This window comes from Pyrus communis, chromosome 12 (assembly GCF_041283825.1).
Source record: "Pyrus communis isolate YQ-2024b chromosome 12, ASM4128382v1, whole genome shotgun sequence".
Classification (NCBI taxonomy): Eukaryota; Viridiplantae; Streptophyta; class Magnoliopsida; order Rosales; family Rosaceae; genus Pyrus; species Pyrus communis.
The window spans coordinates 4,634,030-4,653,636 of NC_142576.1; the positions used below are offsets into that span (position 1 = coordinate 4,634,030).

The following is a 19,607-nucleotide window of genomic DNA, read 5'->3' on the forward strand; positions in this document are numbered from 1 at the left end:
TTAATTTTCAAAGTTGTAAATCGTATTTTTTGGCCTTCAGATATTCAGATAGCTGCTGATGAGATTTTAAATAGACAACGTAAACATTTGAGCTCAAAGCAAGATGACAGTCCAAGTTGACATGTATTACAGGCTTCGAGACAAATGTTCATTCTGAGATGGCTTCCCTTGTGTTTGTCTGTCATGCAGCTTTCCAACGGAATGCAGTTATATAGTATCAAAGGTGAGCTTTTTTTTCAAAGATACATAAGATATTGTTGATGGAGCATTCTTCTAAACAATTTGCATGGCTAGGTACCCTAGTTGAAAATATTGTATGAAACTTAATAATTATACAGTACTGGTTTATTTCATTATTTGGTATTTGGGAGAAAATTTAGTGTCTAACCTATATTAACCAAGGATCATGTATGCAGTAGAGAGAGAGAAAGAAGATTGACAGAGATCAATGAAGGAGAAGAGAGATAATTGAGAGAAACTTAGAGAGGAAGAAACTGTATTTTCTGTATTGATATTCTTTGTTAGTTACAACTGTTTTCTTACAAGGTATATATGCTAACTACAGTAGATTACAAGATAAGCAACTATTACAACAATCTTAACTGCCTACTACATCTTATGACACTTAGGACTACAACCATTGGATCTATTACTCCTAACAACCTATTCATGAGTCATGAGTTGATGTCTTTGTGTCCAAACGAATCAACGTTGTGTTTTATAACAACTTGTTATCGTACATGTAAAATCCGAATCATAACATCACTTGATGTTTCTTTCCTCTGGTTCTGCAGATTAGTTGCAATAGCTGACTACATGCGAAAAAATCATAAGTATTTGACAACAGAACGGAGTATCCCGTCTTCCCGTCAAAAGATAAGAAGAACGGAAGGTGGATGGTCTAGTCCAAATGAGCGTGGTGGATACAGAAAACTTGTTTGGCTAACTACAGTCGGGAAGGGGAATCTGGTGGAAGAAAAAAAGAAGAAAGAAAGCCCGAGTTGAGAAATCTCAAGCAATCTGTCGAATACTTTTAGATGTCGTCAGGCATTGACAATAAATAAGATGGTTGCGTTCATAGCTTTGTCATGATGTAGTGCAGAGAGAGGGGAAACCTAAAGGAAAGAGAGTGAGAGGGAGGAAAAAAAAAAACAGAAGAAAAAAAAAACCAGGGTATATAATAGGTTGGTGTAGAGATCAGATCTGTCCTTTTTCTTCGGGTTTTTATCGTTTATAGTCAAAAAATTTGGCCACCCAATTCATAAATGTCAGTTTTTATAAAAAAATTCAATTAGAGCAGAAAACTCAACTGAATAGGCTTATATACCCTCTAAATTAAATTCTAATTACCATTTAGAACCCAAAACCCTTTCAAAGTTTTTGCACGGTTGTTCAGCAAGGAATGGGGATGGAAAAGGTCGGGGACCAGTTGCAGGCATATAGAACAAGGAATATATGGTCAGCTGCGGCATTGAAAAAATCGACACTTTTTTTATATGAATTTTTATTTTATTTCATGGAATCGATTAAAAAGTGTATATGCTCCATGCTAAGGTCGAATTTATAAGCTCTTTTCTTGGGAGAAAATAAACAATCAATGAGATCAAACTTCGTCATTCTTCGTCATTGCCGTCAAAACCCTAATACTAAATGCCAGTTAATTGTTACACAAAAATATGCAGAAATTTTGTTCTATGAAATTATCATTATGACCTATGTTGTAGCTTTATCAAGTATGTAATGAATTTGGCAGTTGTTTGTGCTCAATCCTTTTTCGTTAATTCTACTTTTTGAGTTTGGGATCCGGATATTATCAGACATTCAAACTATAAAACCGAAAAGAAGGCCATCTCTTGTTAGTTTACATTTATACAGTTTTCAATGGTGAGGGCATTTGAGTCTATTTACTTGGTCTTTTTACTATATTTGAATTTTTTAATAAAAACTGGTATTTATTTATTGAGATGTTAAATTTTGGCTAAAAATGATAAATACTGTTTTTTTACAGCTTAACGTATAAAATGAAAAAATAAAAAAAAAAAGGAAGAAAATTTCATGTTATTTCATCCTTTGTATCATCTCAGTTTTTGTTTTTGCTGATTTGCTAATTTGCTAATTTTCACTCTGCTTACATAGTGCAATTTTTCTTTAACGGTCCGGACTAGGGTTTATGATAAGAACAACTAAAATTATGCTTTTGGATAACTAAAAGGTTTATTTGACCAAAAAAAAAAAAAAAAAAACTAAAAGGTTTATTTGACCAAAAAAAAAAAAAAAACTAAAAGGTTTATGATAGGAAAAATTTAAAGTTACTAGTGGACTATAAAAGTACTTTAGAATAGATTTTTGAGTTTAAAATTTGAATAGAGTTTAACTTTAAGTACTTTTTTTCTTCACAAATAAATTGAGTTTTATTTAAGATAATATGTTCTTAGTGGGGGATGAGTTTCGTGAGGAAAGAAAGACACAAGACCTTGATATTTGGTTTTACGGAAAAAAAGAGTGAATTAACTCTTTTACTTTGTTGAGTAGAGATTTTTTTTGGCGTGGATATCGGGAAATTTGAGTTCGGTAGAAATGAGCCTTATTGTTAATTAGTATAATATATAGATGTGATGATTTTGATTTTTATAAAATAAGGACCGCACTTATTAAACTCACCACTATATTAATAATTTTTTTTGAATTTAACGCGTATAAACTACTGTTGAATTTTTAATAAAAGTTCTACTATACTTTTAACAAAAGCCCTAAAAGTAGTCTTTTGATAAATAAAGAAATCCTAAAAGTAGAAGTATTTTTCACAAAAGCATTTATAAACGGGTCTTCAATTTCAAAATTTTATGGACCTGATAGGATCCTGTTAACAACTAAAGCCTAAAGGTGAGGTTGTACAAAATTCCTAATCAAATTAGCAGACACGGTTAAGTGAATGGATGATCTCTTGCATTGACCAATTTTTGGAATTATATCACAAACCATATCTTCCAATAATAAAATAATATAGTGGCTTGCAACACATGCTTAAATTATTTTAACTTGATTCCCAGAAAAAAAAAAAACAAATATAAACAGTGTGAACGTAATCTAGGGTGACTAGAAGGTTGAACAACAGAAATGTGCTCAAACTGCAATATTTTCAACTTGTCCAATTTTCTAGTCCGTTCAGGACGGGAACACAGCTGACTTTTGGCTTCAGATACACTTTGTTATTGTAAGAGGATTGTTGGAGTTGCGTACTCTCTCTACTGCAATCATAATTCTAGGTAAAACTTGACCTGAAATTGAATTTTGCAGGCTTTTTCTATCAGTTTCTTCACCCAGCGAAGGTAACTTTCTACTGTCATACCTTTTCGATAATTCGAATCGTTTCAGTTCAAGGAGAAAAAAAGAAAAACTGTAGCAGAAAAAAGAGGTGACAAAAGGGTTTAGTGTTTACTAGGCATGAAAAATTTAAAATTATTGGATAGAGTATGCTAGAGAAACCACATACATATTTATACCATAATGGTATACCATCTCATGTAACAAGTGATATATACAATTGTCATTTAGTGATATAAATTCATTAATTGACATTGCATGTACATATCACTTATCACATCAAATTGTACACAAATACATAATACAAAAGTGTAATCCCCCTAGTATTTTTGTATAAGAAATCAAATTGTACGTTGCTTTGCGCTAAGCTCTCATACAAAAAGTTGAACTTTTGCACTATCGAACTAAGTCAATGGTCACGACTCGTAGATGCATCTGGGTCGACAATGCACGTGGTTGCATTGCCTTAATCTCTCAAACATTTGTCTAAACTCACATGCGTGCAGTAAAGGCTAGTGCTCTAACTATTATTATAATTTTATTGTTTATTCTTTCCATAAACAAAACCTAGTAAATTGTTTGTTATTGCAGTTCACAAATCTTGCTTAAGATCGATGCAATTACCCCTAAGACAAGGGCTGTATAAGAAAGCAGTCAAGCTGGTGCAGATCGGCGTTGTCTCATTTATTATAAGGGTAATGTTAGAAAGAACAACTCTTTAAATCAAATTTTATAAATTATATAACGTGATTATTGATTTACGTACTTATTTTTTACCGGTGTCATAACATATAATTTACAAATTTAGTCTAAAACATTAATTTACCTAACATTACCGTAAGTTGTGTTCCTAGATATTAGGAATACCGTAGTAGTGTTCTTAGATATTAGGATTATTTTCACAAGATCATGAAAAGAATTGTAACTGAGTTTTGGTTTGGTTACCAAGAAATTTTGTCTTTCTTGCTTACAAGTTAATTTCAAGTTTGAGAGATGAAATATGAATCTCCCCCAATGAGCTCCCAACTAGAATTTAGGGAGAATTTCATAAAAATTAATTTTACTTATGCTCTTTATCCACGTCTTAAAATAGGAATTCATTTAGGAACTCTTAAATACAGAGAGGGGAAAGGAGCTTCTAGTGGCTCTCTATAATTAATGATAGTTAATTTGATAAATAAATAATTTTTGTTGGCTAATTATTGACTCATAGTCATTATAACTTTCTAAAGAATGGAGTACAGAGAACTCCTAAAGTAAAATTTTAATAGTTTTAGTTAAAACTTCGCTATAAAATAAAGAGCATGATTGGAAATACTTTAAAATTTGAATTTAATTTGATGATCAGTATAATATTTAATTACAAGAGATCCAATTAAAGGAGTGAGAATGACCACTTCTATAATAAATGCACGTAACATTACATCTATTACTATTTTCCACTGCTAAAATTGAACATTGACAATATGAACTTTGAATATACCAACTAAACTACCATTGGATGCCTCGTAAAATAGTTATAATATAATAAAAGGTTATATAACTATCATACGATCACATTTAGAATTGAAATTATGAATATAAGGTATATGAATCATGACAATAATATAAAAAAAGTTTTGCTCCAATGATGCTTATTCACACGTTTAGACTTGCATGGACGGACTAGATACCGTAGAACAAGGACCTTGGGGATGTAACTACCACCTTAGTGTCGTCTTATCAACAAGCCCTAAGGGTACTATCGTAATTTTTGCCAATAATTTTTGTCTGGTCCAACTGGGAAGAGATGGGATTGATTAGGATAAGATAAATAATAACAACTTGAGACATATAAATTGTTCGTTTAATAAAGTTAGCAAAATAAAAATGATTAAATTTCCAGAGGGTTAGACAAGGCCAAGTAGGAACCAGTGGCTGATGACGCTAGAGTTACCTCATGCAATGACGACATACAACATTCGTTTAAGTAGAGGCTCACCAGCCGTTGGTCGGAAGAAACACGTCAAAGGCGGGGAGTGCAAGGCCGGTCTAGAGATTTTTGATGTCTGGGACGACGTAAAAAAATGTGTCCTTATTTCATATAAAAAAATTATTTGTTTTTACATGTAAGATATCGATAAAATTATATTTAGAAAAACACTTCAATCTCAGTAATTTAGAAACACAGAAAAACTAATTTATTTTGTATCGAGAGAAGGAAACAAAAAAACTTTAAGCTTACAAGTAGATAGCTTATGAGTTTTGTCTTCTATATAAACTTTTAAAGTGTTTTTGTATAAATCGTGAGATGTTTTTTCTTATTTACTAACCACGTCATCAAAAATTTAGTCTACACATTATCCTTTGTTGAAGATTAGACTTGAATTGGAACAAATTTTTAAAAATAGCAACCCACATAGTTACTAGCTAGTAATTAAAAATAAATTAACAACCAAACAAAAAAATTCGTAAAAATTGAAAAAAATAAACATGCAAATAGCATTTCGAACTTAGGACCTATCGTTAATTTTAAATACAAAAACCATTGCTTCTAATTAAACTTCAAATCATTTAGCCAAATTTTATAAATTTATGCTGTTATGAAAATAAATTTGTAAAAATTAGAATTTAAATAAGCACACATGGTGTTTTGAACCCAAGACCTCATTAATTTCAAACAACAAAATCATCAATTCTAGTTAAATTTCTTTATCATCAAACCAAATTTTATAAATTTATACTTTGATAAAAACGTATATAAATATACCACACTAATAATTTTGGTGCCCTTAATTTTTTTAGATCCCGGACGGTCGCCTTGTCCTCACTGGGCCTGGGCCGGCCCTGGGGGAGTGTGTCGGATTGTCTCATGGACTTTCATTTCTCCTTCCTTGAATTGTAAGCTGACCAGGAGGGCTCCTTTTGACGTGTATAAAAGGATACCTCCCATCCAGAAATTTGGCTACAGCTAAGCATACCGCAAACCATCACAGAAACACAGAGAGATCAATTAATTTTTAATCGTTATATTAGTTACTTGTTAATCAGGAGAGATTAGGATAAATGGAGTGGTCTTGGCCGGAAAGTGTGCTCTCAAATAGGGAGAGGGTGGTGGAGGAGTTGATCCAAGGGCGTGAACTGGCAAGTCAACTTAGCAAGGCTTTTGCTAATAGATCACTTGTTGTTAATGGTGATGATGGGGGATCGGCTGAAGGAATTGTTAATAAGATTTTGGGGTCATTTGTGAATACCCTTTTGATTATAAATGGGAAGGAGTCTGATCAGGAGTTTGTTTCTGATCAGATTCAAGGAAATAGTAGTGGAGTCAGTGGTGGTAGTACTGGTGTTAGTGACGGTCGTCGTGGTGGTGCATATTCATCATCTTGGGATGCTAATCATGATCATCCAGCTAATATTAAGTCTGAAGATTATAATGAGGAGGAGATCTGTTGTAAGAGCACTTCAACCTTCAAGGATCGAAGAGGTTCCTACATGAGAAGGTAATTAGTTATATTTCTCTAATTAATTACTACCTAGGTAATATTCATCAACATCTTCATTAACATATTGTTGCAAATGAATTTTTTTTTTCAGTTAAATAATTTTTCCATGTATGATTATTTGATTGTTCAATATCAAGTATCTGTGTATGAAATGTAAGAGTTTTTGACTTTGACAATTAATCATCCCACTTGTGCGTGATAAGGAAAGCTGTAATTAATTTGCTCATAATAGTTGTTAGATTCCTATTGATAACTATAATTATAATTCATTTACTCACATAATAGCTATTAGATTCCTGTGGATGAATATGTTTATTTATTTATTTTATTCAATAATGCATAGAATTTATGTAGAGACAAAAGATTGAAGACCACCACTTGCTCTCATATGTCATTTTATACCATATTCTGACAAAATTTGAACGCTTATGTTGTTCCTTATATCTAATTGATTTGTTCATAATAGTTGTTAGATTATGTGGATGTGTGAAGAACTATAATTACAATTAATTTGCTCACAACCGCTGTTAAATTCCTGTGAATGAATATAATTAATATATTTTTATTTAATAATGCATAGAATTTCTATTGAAACAAAAGAGTGAAGACTACCACTTGCTCTCATATGTTCACGTTGTGCCATATTCTGACAAAATTTTGATGCTTTTACTGTTCGTTATATTTAATGATCTAAATGTCCTCACTTCTATCCTTCTTACCATGGCAGTATTAACGTTAACCGTACATTTTATATATATAAAAAAAAGATAGGAATTTTTCCTAATTTAATGTTAAAAGTTTTAAGAAAGAGTTGCAACTTGTTCCTTCCAGAAAGGCTTCACACTCTTGGACTAGAGACACTCCTGCTTCGAATATTGATGACAGTCATGCATGGAGAAAGTACGGACAGAAAGTTATCCACAATACCAAGCATCCAAGGTACATGAACGATTTTCCTTGTAAAATTGTAACAAATTTCAATAATTAAAATGGTAAAAATTTCAAGAAATAAAGTTGACCATATTTATGTTATATGTATGCAGGAACTACTTTAGATGCACTCACAAATACGATCAAGCGTGCAAAGCAACCAAGCAAGTGCAACAAGTTCAAGATCATCCACCAGTGTTTCGAACCACATATTATGGCACCCACACGTGCAGAGACTACCCCAAAGCTTCTGAACTGGTCTTGGATTGCACTAGTCCTAGAGATTCCTCAAAATTCATTAGTTTTGACAACGCCAACTGTTTGGAAAACAAACAAGAGCACCCATTTTTCACATCCTTCGCTTCATCATCAGTTAAAGAAGAACTGATCGTCAAGGCAACAAGTGATCATACGGTGACAAGCCATAACAACCATTCGTCACCGAGTGATTATCTACTGTCGCATGATGATCTGATGGCATTCGATTCCTTTTGGCCCATGAGCGAGTTTTCATCAAGCATTGATCAGTTTGATCGTGATGTGTTTTTGAAGATGATTGCCGAGTCTTAATGACGTTTTGCCGATTAGTTGCAATAGCTGACTACATGCGAAACGAACGCAAGTACATAATTGTCAAAGGATAAGGAGAGGGGACGAACGTGGATGGTCTCTAGGCCAAAAGAGTGCTTGCCTGGAGGGGAAATCAAGTGGTAGAACAAGCAGAAAGTCCAAGTTGAGGAATTTCAATCCATTTATCGGATACTTTTAGGTGTCGCTGGGCATCGACGATAGCGAAAATAAGAACGTTGTGTTCATTGCTTTTGTCATGAATTACGTGGTGCAAAGATAGGGGAAACCCAAAGGAAAGTGAATAGGAAATAAAAAAGAAAAAAGAAAAATCAGTTTATGCAATAGGTTTTTGTAGAGATCAGATCTATCTTTAGCTTAATTTGCATACAAAATAAAAAGGAGAAATTATATGTAATTTCATCCTTTATTGCGAAAGTATTTATTATAAACAGAAATATTTCTTACAAAAACATTTTCAAATGAGTCCCTGTATTGTATAATTTGAACTTCAATTTTGAATTGGTCGATGGTATTTCCGGAAAAAGGACTATTCCAATTCCAATGGACCCTAACAAATTCAATCTACTAAAACTAAAAATCAATTGAATCATTATTCATAAGCACAATGTGCTTGTGATTTTGCACTCGTATTTTTATGCTAATTTTTTTATATACTGTAATTTTTTTTTTCTTTTTCTTCCTTCTCCCTTCTCTCTCTGTTTGGGTTAATATTTAACGTTAGACTTCAAGGGAAGAAACCCCACAATAGCTCAATAAAGGAGATTTTGCTCGAGACCCAGAGTCAAGCCTAGATACCCATCTCGAGACAATATGACGGCTCTCCATTTAATGCAAAGGCTAGGAGCTTACGAGAGAAGTAACAACCGATGGAAATTCACCTACTCCAGGGCCAAAAGCACTTTCTGAATGGCAGAATATGTAAAAATGCTGATGACTCACTACCCTTCAGTTGCTTTCAAGCAAGAGCAGAAGCAATACAGTCCGGTTAATTCGCCTATAAAAGGGGGAAGAGGGCCCAGAGACAAAGACACTCAACCAATCAAACAAACATACAACTTGCCTCTCAATCAAGCAAATACCCAAAAAGTTGTGCTTTGTCCAGATTCTGTACCCTTTTAGCCGTAGACTCACCTCAAAAAGACATCTTTTGTCTAAGTGTAAAAGCTCTGCTACATTTTCTAAATGCTATAGTATCGATTCTCTTGTGTAAACTTGTCGCCACTCATCCTGCTTTAGTACTCAACTCCCTGTAACTACAAAGAGAAGAGACTGCAAGACGTTTAAACCTTGCCCAACAAGGTGAAATCTTGTCAACTCTCTTTGTTTTGTCTTTAAGTTAATAAATCTGGTATTATGATGTATTCCCCAGTATACATTCAAGTCATTTCCAGTCTTTTGATGAACCAAAAGTTCCATTAGTTCTTAGATCTAGTTCACTTAGTGATTTTACTATCATAAGAAGACTAAATGTGAATTAAATTGATGACTTGATCAAATTTGGACCTCCACCCTTTAAGCATACAAGATAACCAACTAAAAGTCCTTGATCTCAAGGCATAGAAAAGAACTTAATGTAGACTTAACTCATCTACGACAATCCTTTGATAACAAGAAGTCAGAATAACTTAGGGCGTAAGTAATCGGCTTAAACACACTTGTTCTACATCTGCCATACTGAGATGGCAGTGGCACGCCTAAACGCTTAGTTAGTTTTGATTGTGAGCCTCAAAGCCTACACCTAAGGCTCCACAAAGGCACATTTCAGAACTAACTTTGTCCTCCTCTTGCAGCATCTTGGCAAGCAGGAGCCCGACAATCAACCAAAGTGGCAACTCCTCGAGGAGCTGTGTGCTCGAGCCAGGGACCCGTCCCAATGAGATTTCTTGCCCGAACACCCTATTCCCTCTTGCTCTTCTTCCCACGACTTAGTTGGTGACGATGGACCCCCAAACCAACCAAAAAGCCTCTCCTTGCTAGAACTATAACGTATCGAGGCATGTAACTAGTGTTTTTGGTTCCTGAGATGAAGGGAAGATGACTAGTGGGAACGTGGAAGTCTGATTCACCGGCGTTTCTTTCGTTTTCTCTCTAAAAGTCCTACTCTTTCACCTCCTCTGAACCACTTTCTCTCTCTAGAACTCCCTCACCGCTACCCTTTCTCTGATGCTTTAATTCGGGTCACCATAAACCATACGACGATTAAGTACCTCCAATATGTGATTTCTAGGGTTTTGAAAAAGGTTTTTGGCTCAGAATAATTTGAAGTTGTGGGAGTTAATGTTTTGAGAAATACCTTTGAATTTTCGATTTTGTTTTTGCTGATTTTTGAAGTGGTTGTGGAAAGCGATTCTTTTGAACTAGTTTAATTGGTTTAAGTGGTTGCATGGGGAATTAAGGGTTTTTCCGAATATGAATTTTGTGCGTGCGTTGTGCTAAGTTCTAATTATTTCACAGATTGTTTGGTTTTCGAAAATTTAGTTTTTGATTAGAAAATGATGACAAGCAAATGGGAAGTCCTGGGCCTGCAGCAGGCGTTAAAAGTGTAGGTCATATTTTCCACTCTATTTTGTTGATTTTGTCATATGAGTTTTTTACAAAGCTAAAATTTCGGTTAATTTTCTTACTAGAGTTTTGACTTTTTATTTGTTTTTTATTTTTTTTTGGAAAATTGCAGAAAACTCGCATTTAGATTTGGCTTTTTGAGCAGAAGTACCTCACGATTGGAGGCTGAATTATTGTAAGTTTTATTTTTTATTTTTTAATTATTTTTTTTTCACAAATAAAATTTGAATTATGCTCTACTATAGCTTCTTCAACAAATGCTAGTTCTTCGATCAAGTTTTGAATGACTTTTTAGTCAGATTGGTCCTATGTTTCAGATATAAAGTCTCATGGTTTTAAAGTTATTTTGATGATGTTACTACACTCATATTATGGTAAAATGAGCTTTTACATTGGTTTGTTTGTCATACAAATAATTTCGTCTAAGAAAGAGAAATAAGCATATAGGCACAGTTAGGTCATCATCATTTTTTTCTTCTGCCATGTTAAGTTACAAATCATTGTCGATGCAAATTTATGTTGTCTGTCTTAACGAAAATGCACCTGCAAAACAATTAACACATGTGATCAAAGACCTAAGCCTCACGCGCAAAACAATTAACACCTGTGATCAAAGACCTAAGCCTCACGCGCCCATGAGGTGAGGGGATTAGGCCAATGGATTTCCGATGTTTAAGTCAGTTTCTCTGAGAGAGTAAAGTGTTTAGGGCTTTTTTAGGGTAGCCAAAAGCTTCTCAAATTTGGTAGAATATGGGGTATATATAGGGGAGAGGGCTGGCCATAGTATTAGGGTTTTACCCTACACATGGCACGGCATCCTATTGACCAAAGTTTATGGAGAAATATTCTCAAGATATTAAATAGGAAGTAATATCTTGAGATAATGGAGTAATTATCCCTAATTGATTTAAATTGGGATCACTTACTTGACTCAATCTTCAATTGAGAATGTATTAAGGATAGGATTTGGGTAATTAATCCTTATCTTTAATGCTTTGACTTTTCCTTGCCAAGGGCAGGTGAGCTGTGGGCAGTCGTATTCAGCTGCTGAGACCTTCAAGGATGTGAGTTGCACATGAGAGTATCTTAGGAGCATGCCCATTTATTGAGGGCAATCTTGTCTTTCTTGAGCAAAAATTCACGTGTCGCCTCAAGAATTTTAGGATTATTTTAGGCTCCACAATATAGGAAGAGGTTTCTTGGGTTGGTAAAATGATTTTACAAATCTTCATCCTTACAGGTAATAGGTAATCTTGTGTGAAATGAATATATACCATCACTATTTCTATTATTGACTGTGTAAATTAATTACTCATAATTTCATAAGGGAATTGTTATTGGCACTCCAAAATTCTTATTCTATACTCCAAACTTACTATATTTAGAAAGAAAAATACACTTGTGAGGAATGTAAAATGAGATTTTTGAAATGCTAATAACACTTTTCTTTCATAAATACTTTTCCAAAAATAATAATAATTAAATACTCATAAACAGTTGTATATTGACACAAAGTGAAAAAGTTTCCAAAACCAAACCATTACCAATAGTGATTCAAACCATCTCAATTTACTGTCTTTTACGATCAAAACTACAATGTTAAATCTTAGCCTAAATTTTAAGACTGAAATTTTAGAATAACTTGCAGCTAATAGTAACTGAATCATGGTCAGGCTAACAAATAATTGAGTTATCGATGAGAAATCATGTATGCAATGAATTAGTAACACTGAAAATCAAACGTCTGATTTGGCAGGAATTACTTGTAAATCTAAGGCATGTACATATAATAGACGAATCCCTCTTAAATAAGCTCTACATCTCATATCCGGTGATTTGAAAGGCTTCCTAAACTTCAAATTTTTAAGTGAACATGCTGCTACTCAAAAAGAAAAGAAAACGAAGAAGAAATGAATGCAGTAACCATTGGAATCAAATCCAATAACAATATGCATTGCATGGGCTAAGCAAATCATCTTAAGTACACAATTGGACCAAAAGTTTGCTTGCTTCTTTTTTTGTTAAAGCAGTAGCTAACTCAGACTGGTGGAGGAAGCATTTTCTAAATAGGCCAAGACAGATTACTATTGCAATCTGTCTAATCGTCTAAAATTCTTATGTTTAAAATTATTTCATTAGAAAATGCCAATCAAAGCCCACCAACTCCGATCATAGAGTCTATAGAGGAGATCAAATACAATATGTAGCATGCTACATATTTTGTAAACAAAGGTCGATTATATATTTATGGAATATTGTATTTATTCGCATGCTACATATTTTGTTTAAATGCTTATGTGAATAGTATTTGTCCATTTTTGCCGCAAGATTGTAATGATATTTATTGTAATGTGCATGCTTATGTGGCTGATGAAATTAACTAAAGAATTATGATTTTCATTCTATTTAGCTGCTCTTTGTCACGATTTTGAATTGTTTGAGTCAAGAATACTCTGGATGTGTGGGGAAGTGTATCTCACTGTTAAGGTAAATACTGATTACATCCACCTGACGTGTCTTTGACAATTTGTTCCAAGTGTACAGTGTTTAGTTATATATTGATACCATTATGTTAACTAACTACTCCTTTAATACCTGTTTGCATTCTCGAACCATGACTTTTTTTGGGAATCCATGAAACCAGGTGGTGGGGAAAGCCATCTAGGGAACTTCTAGAACTAATTAATAGAGGCTTTGGTTCTTTTGAGAGATTGATTGATCACTTAAGTACTAAGGGTACAAGTAAGTAATACATTTAGAAATACAGTTAGCAAGTTTGTTAGTATTTGGTTAGAGTTGTTCGGCTTTCTAGTATAAAAATAGAGTATGTAATCTTCATTCTTTTAAGTCAATATACAAGTTTCATATTTTTCCCTCTAAATTCTCTCTAGTACTCATCTTTCTCAGTTACTCTTTCTTCACCATTTTCTTTTCGATTCTCAAATATTTTGATGTAGTTAACATGGAACTAATTAATAGAGGTTTTGGTTCTTTTGAGACATTGATTGACAACTTAAGGTTTGCTATAACTTTACAGTTTGGTTATGGCTGGGCAAAATAAGCTGATTGTTTGCAGATTTTGTAAGGTTTTCTAGACTATGTACCAAATCAGTTGTATGTAAATAGTATGTACATACACATCAAGTATTATCTTTTGTACATAAATAATACTATATAAAAAAAATTTGTATGTTTTCAATTTCGCAGTATCGTGCGAGCATACCTTGGTAGTAACAACTAAAGCCTAATAGTGAGTTTGTATAAATCTCCTAAACAAATTAGCAGACACGGTATTGGATGATCTGTTGCATTGACCAATTTTTGGCATTCTGTCACATACCATTCCTTCCAATATTAATAGATCAAGTGGCATGCAACCACTCGTCTCTTCTCGTTCATATGATTAGATTAACTTATATACTTGATCCCATTTTCGTGCATTTTTTTTTTCGATCTCCTGTTATCTTTTATGACATTTGGTACATCCCCTTCTGCTGGTCACCAAATAAAATCTTCCCAATGTGAACGTTGATTCAAGGGTGGCCAGAATTTTCAACAACAAACGTGGCTTCTCATTGCAATATATAATTGCAACTTGTCCAAATTTCTAGTCCGTTTTTGTCTTCAGATTGAAGGATCATGAAACTTTGTTAATATCACACTCTACAGTCTACACGTGCAATAAACGGAATACAACCACCATCAATCATTGCAATTTGTTAAAGGGTTGTTGGAGTTACTGTGCTGCAATCAAAATTCAAGGTAAAACTTGAATCGAAAATGAACGCGCGTGGGTTGTTGTTGTTGTTGTTTTTTTTTTTTTTTTTTTTCCATTTAATTTAGTTTTCTCTTTTTACGCAGATGACATTTTACTGTAATAGTGGAAAGTAATTATGTTTATGCATTTTAGTGCGTGTTCCCTTCCTGCCTAACAACTAACAATTTAAACCGATAACATTATCAATTGCAAAAGTTTCTCTTTCTACACACTTTTTTTATTTATTACCAACAAATTTAATAAATTAAATAAAAATAACCTCCATTAAATCAAATAAAAAGAGCACACATTACAAATTAAAATGTGTTTAAGGAGAGAAAAATTGTATGTGATTGGATTATTACTACTTCCTTTGATTAGTCGACCCTACACTGGTCCACTTCACAAAGCAAGAAAACTACTTCCTTTGACAAAGGCGTGTCGTTTACGAAAAAATACAGAAAAAAAAAAAGACAAGGCGTGTTACCAAAAAAAAACCCATTTTGTGGAAGCAATGACAATTAACGTGCAATCTTTCAGTACTGTTGACCTCTTGCTTGAGTTTTGATTAATATTTTGAGTAGTGTTCTATATCCCGCTACACCTCTTTTTTCTTTTGATACAAGTTATATTTTATATTAAATTTATCTATATTACAAAAAATAAATTCAAATTTAGCCTACTTATATACTGACAAAGAAGATGACGCCCTAACCAACAGGCTAAGCCCAAGTGTGCTCAGCTCTTTTATGATTAATCTTGGTTAATAATAGAATTAATGAATAAATAATTTTATTAGTACACGTGTGTTGACTCCTTTATGGGCTAGGGTGGCAACATAGTGTGAACGACTCTTGGCGCTTTTTTTTTTTTTTTTGAAACAAGAAAAAATTTCATTACTGAATTACAAAGAGTCCACAACAATTACAAGTTATCACATGGGTATAATTTTTAGTGACCAAATAAATTGATCTGAAGGTAATTCGCACAAACTAGAGTTAATAATAACCTCCAAATTAGTAACCACAACTGCACACGTACTAGCACAAGCATTGTCAGTACAAATTCACCACAAAGACGGCAGACGGAACAGATTTATAACGCATCCCATGTAATATCACCACCGGAACAGATCTTTGTTAATATGCTGATTGCTCCTGAGTTGCTGACTATGAAATCCATTTCAAGATTACGTCGTGGTGCTGACCGCATTCCTCCAACTCCATAAAATATATCCAATGATAATGTATCTTTCTTACAACTAGGCAATAAACTAGATCCATTAGCTTACCTTTTCCTTTTCTTCCCGAGTAGCATTAGCAATAAACTAAGTTTTTAAATTCTTTAAATGAAAGTAGAAAACTTTAGTGATATGGATGAAATGTGCCCCCGGCCGCCTCTTAATAATGGATGTGGGATCCAACTCCAAGCATATTTATTGATCCATACAAAATAGTGAGGGACGATTAGTCTTTCAGCGTAATTGTAGAACCGACATGTAGCATTATCAATCAATTAAGTATATCTACAAATAGTACACCATAATGTCATATATACTGAGGTAGATTAGTGACATAACCATGCATGTTACCAATATTTCTTCCTAAATAACTTGCCAAAAGAAGAAAACTTAAAATTATGTACATTGATTTGCCCTAGCTTTCATACCAAAAGTTGAAGCATTGAAGTAACTCATGACTCGTGAGCACGGCCGGTCCGAAGTTTTCAAATGTTGGGATGAAATTTCAAATGATGCTCTTTGTAGATTGACTAATAGATATTCTTTTTACAAACTAATTAATTTTATTAACAACGATAAAATTAATATCTTGATAGAAGATAATATGTGGATTGAAAAAGGATTACAGCTGGAGGGGAGGAAACCTATGCGATCTAGAGAGCACAACTGAATACATAAACGATGCCAAGATTAAAAGTCAAAATAATAATAAATTGGAAAGCTATATGAATACCATCTAACACTCAAAACCCTAAAATTGGACAAAAGATATAAGCACTTGTGCATATTACACTCTATTTAAATGTTGAATTTGTGGGTGTATTTGTTCTTATGTTATTGTTTGTAATGAACGGCTAAGATTAGAACTAGCCCATAGGCTATATGGACGACAATTGTTATAGTAGTTGTGTGTTTTAAGTTGTATATGTGTTGTGCACGTGAGTTCAGTCATTTTGTAGGCGTGGGTGGGTTTGCAACGGTCATCTTGCTCATTCCTATTTGCTGAGTAATCCAATCCAAGAGGAGCAATGTACTCTATCTTCTCTATTCGTTGATTAGCTAAATTGATTCCTCTTTGATTTTTAGTATTCAATTTTTAAAACCAAAGCCTAATTGAATTACAAAACACTAACGAGGATCGAACACGCAACCTCATGCATACCAAAAAGCAACACATACCAGCAATTGATAAAACAACACTTTAATGATGAATCAAACTATTTACTATTTATAAAGAGAAGTGTTATTGGTACTCCAAAAATCTCATTTTACACTCCTCACAAGTGTATTTTTCTTTCCTAATATAGAAAGTTTGGAATGTAGAATATGATTTTTGAAGTGCTAATAACAATTCCCCTTATAAAAATATAACATAAACTTATATAAAATGTCCTACTACTTTTGGTGCCCCAAATTTTTGATCCTCGAACGGCAGGGCCGGCCCTGCTCAAGAGTAGAAGAAAACTTAAAATTACGGGATCAAAAATTGAAGTATTGAAGTCATGACTCATGAGTAGATGCATCTGGGTCGACAATGCACACATTGCCGTGACCTCCAACATATGTCTAAAATGATAATGTTAAGAAAATCAAATTTGCAAATTAAATGATGTGTAATAAATAAAAATTAAGCACGTTAATCAACACTTGAGTAATAAATCATCAACTACCATATTATTTGACATAAAAATTTAATCTCTCTAATATTACCATGTTTAAAATCACATGCAGTATAGGCTAGCTAGTGCTCTAGCTCTTATTATTTTTTGTTGTTGGGGGGGGGGGGGGGGGAGGGGGGGGGGAGGGGGGGTGGGGAGGGTTTATAATACAATAAGCACTCGAGTTTGATGCAGATCGGGTTTGCCTAATTTACTGTTAGGACTAATATCACGAGTTACAAGAAGTGGAATCTGGATCCATATATTATTTCACCCTATAAACACTTAAAGAGGGGAGATTTATTTTGTGTCAAAATGCTAAAAATCATCTAGAGAAAATAATACAAGTCAACAAAATTTGATCCGAGAACTTCAGAAGTTTTTTACCAAGTTTAACTATTCGTACTATATTTATCGTTTGCACTATTAAAAGCTGTATAACTTAACTACATGTGAAATTCAATAATAAAATCACTCAATATAAGAGACATTAACATCATGAGTTTTCTAACGCGGGAAAAGTTGAAATCATATTTTAAAGATCAGTTCGTAGTATCACTTTGATGGGAAAACTGTTGAATACAAAGATCCTTTGATATTAAAGGGTTATATAACTACACGTGAGACATTTAGATGTGAAATGATGAATTTAATTGCGGTACATGATAATATGAATCATGACAGTAAATATAGAAGAACAAGGACGCTGGAGATGCAAACTACCACCTTAACGCCACACTTTTTGCCATATATAACTAAAATATCCACCTCTCAAAGGCTCAAAGAGCACAATCATAAAGGATGCAATCGGAATTTGCCCAACTGGGAAGCGAATATTATTTCAGACGAATGCTGTTAACTTGTTGAGAATGAGTTCCGTGTGAGGTCTCTTATTCTATCAATGTGGGATTCTCAACACGCTATGTTACGTGTGACGATTTTTCAAGCCAAACACGTGAACACAAATAGGGTGACATGGAGCGTGTGTGGCCGTTGAGCTTCACATATGAAACAACTTGTTCTGATACCATGAAGAAAGTTGAGATTTCACCATAAAACAAATTGGCAATATGGGAAGTAGCCAACTTATAAACCCATGCAATGTCTCTCCTCTCATCAATATGAGACTCATTCTTCACAAAACTCATTCAGTTGTCCTATTTCTCGACGCACTTGTTAAATGAAATTTTTTATCCTTTTATAAAAAGACTTTTAGACCCCTATGTGGTACTACATAGCAGTTTGCGGTACTATTTTGTAATGGCCATGATTGAGTGGATTTGATCGTATGACTGGCAAAATAAGAGAGGGGAAAAAGAGAAAACCGGGTGACTTGCCACTAACAAGTAATCACCTCTCATCGTCCTCGGCAGCACCGATCTGCAAAAGTGGATATTGGTATGGCCTGAAATTGAGGCAAGTATATAAGGGGTTTAGGTGTGGTTGGGTGTCAAATGGGGCTGGGGTTCGACAAGATGCACTCAAACTTAAGAGAGGCAACAACAAAGCAGCTCATGATTTTCCCTCAAATGCTTTCATCTTTCCAACACCAAGAAGGTCACAACCTCATTGAAAGTCATTGGTGGGTTGTTTTGAATCCAAAGTTTCAGAGAACCAACGACCTGCAGAGAAAATACAAACCACCAACTAGTCCACAATAGCCGGACCTCGACCCACCACCCAAATCCAAAGTTTCATTGAAAGTCATGTGTTGGTGCGGCTATACTATAATGAAGGTGTGGCGATACGATTAAAGAGATCAAGGGGTTTTTTTTTATTTTTTTTTATTTTTTTTTTTTTATTGAAGTTCATTAGAGGTAATTTTAGAAATAATAGGTGGAAAAATAGTATTTTAATTTTTTAACTTTTTATAATAAGTCAAAAAATAAAACAATAAAGTGGATACAGTAACAGTCTTTCCGAATTACAATGAGACAATACGATAATATAGATGGCCCAACAACTGGTGATTTTTCTCTAGTAGCACTCTTGCATTTTTTTTTTTTTTTTTGAGTTTATTTTCAGATAGCAACAAGCACAGAACAAGCGCGTGTGGAACA

The 19,607-nt window shown here is 33.8% G+C and overlaps 1 protein-coding gene across 1 annotated transcript; it reads left to right on the forward strand.

The window, feature by feature from the left end:
• The first annotated feature begins 6,289 nt into the window (after positions 1-6,289).
• LOC137744203 (WRKY DNA-binding transcription factor 70-like) lies at positions 6,290-8,651 on the forward strand. The gene is made up of 3 exons (XM_068484066.2): positions 6,290-6,806; positions 7,641-7,748; positions 7,853-8,651. Exons 1-3 carry the CDS (start codon positions 6,370-6,372, stop codon positions 8,307-8,309), a joined length of 1,002 nt encoding a protein of 333 aa, XP_068340167.2. The 5' UTR covers positions 6,290-6,369; the 3' UTR covers positions 8,310-8,651.
• Positions 8,652-19,607: the final 10,956 nt, after the last annotated feature.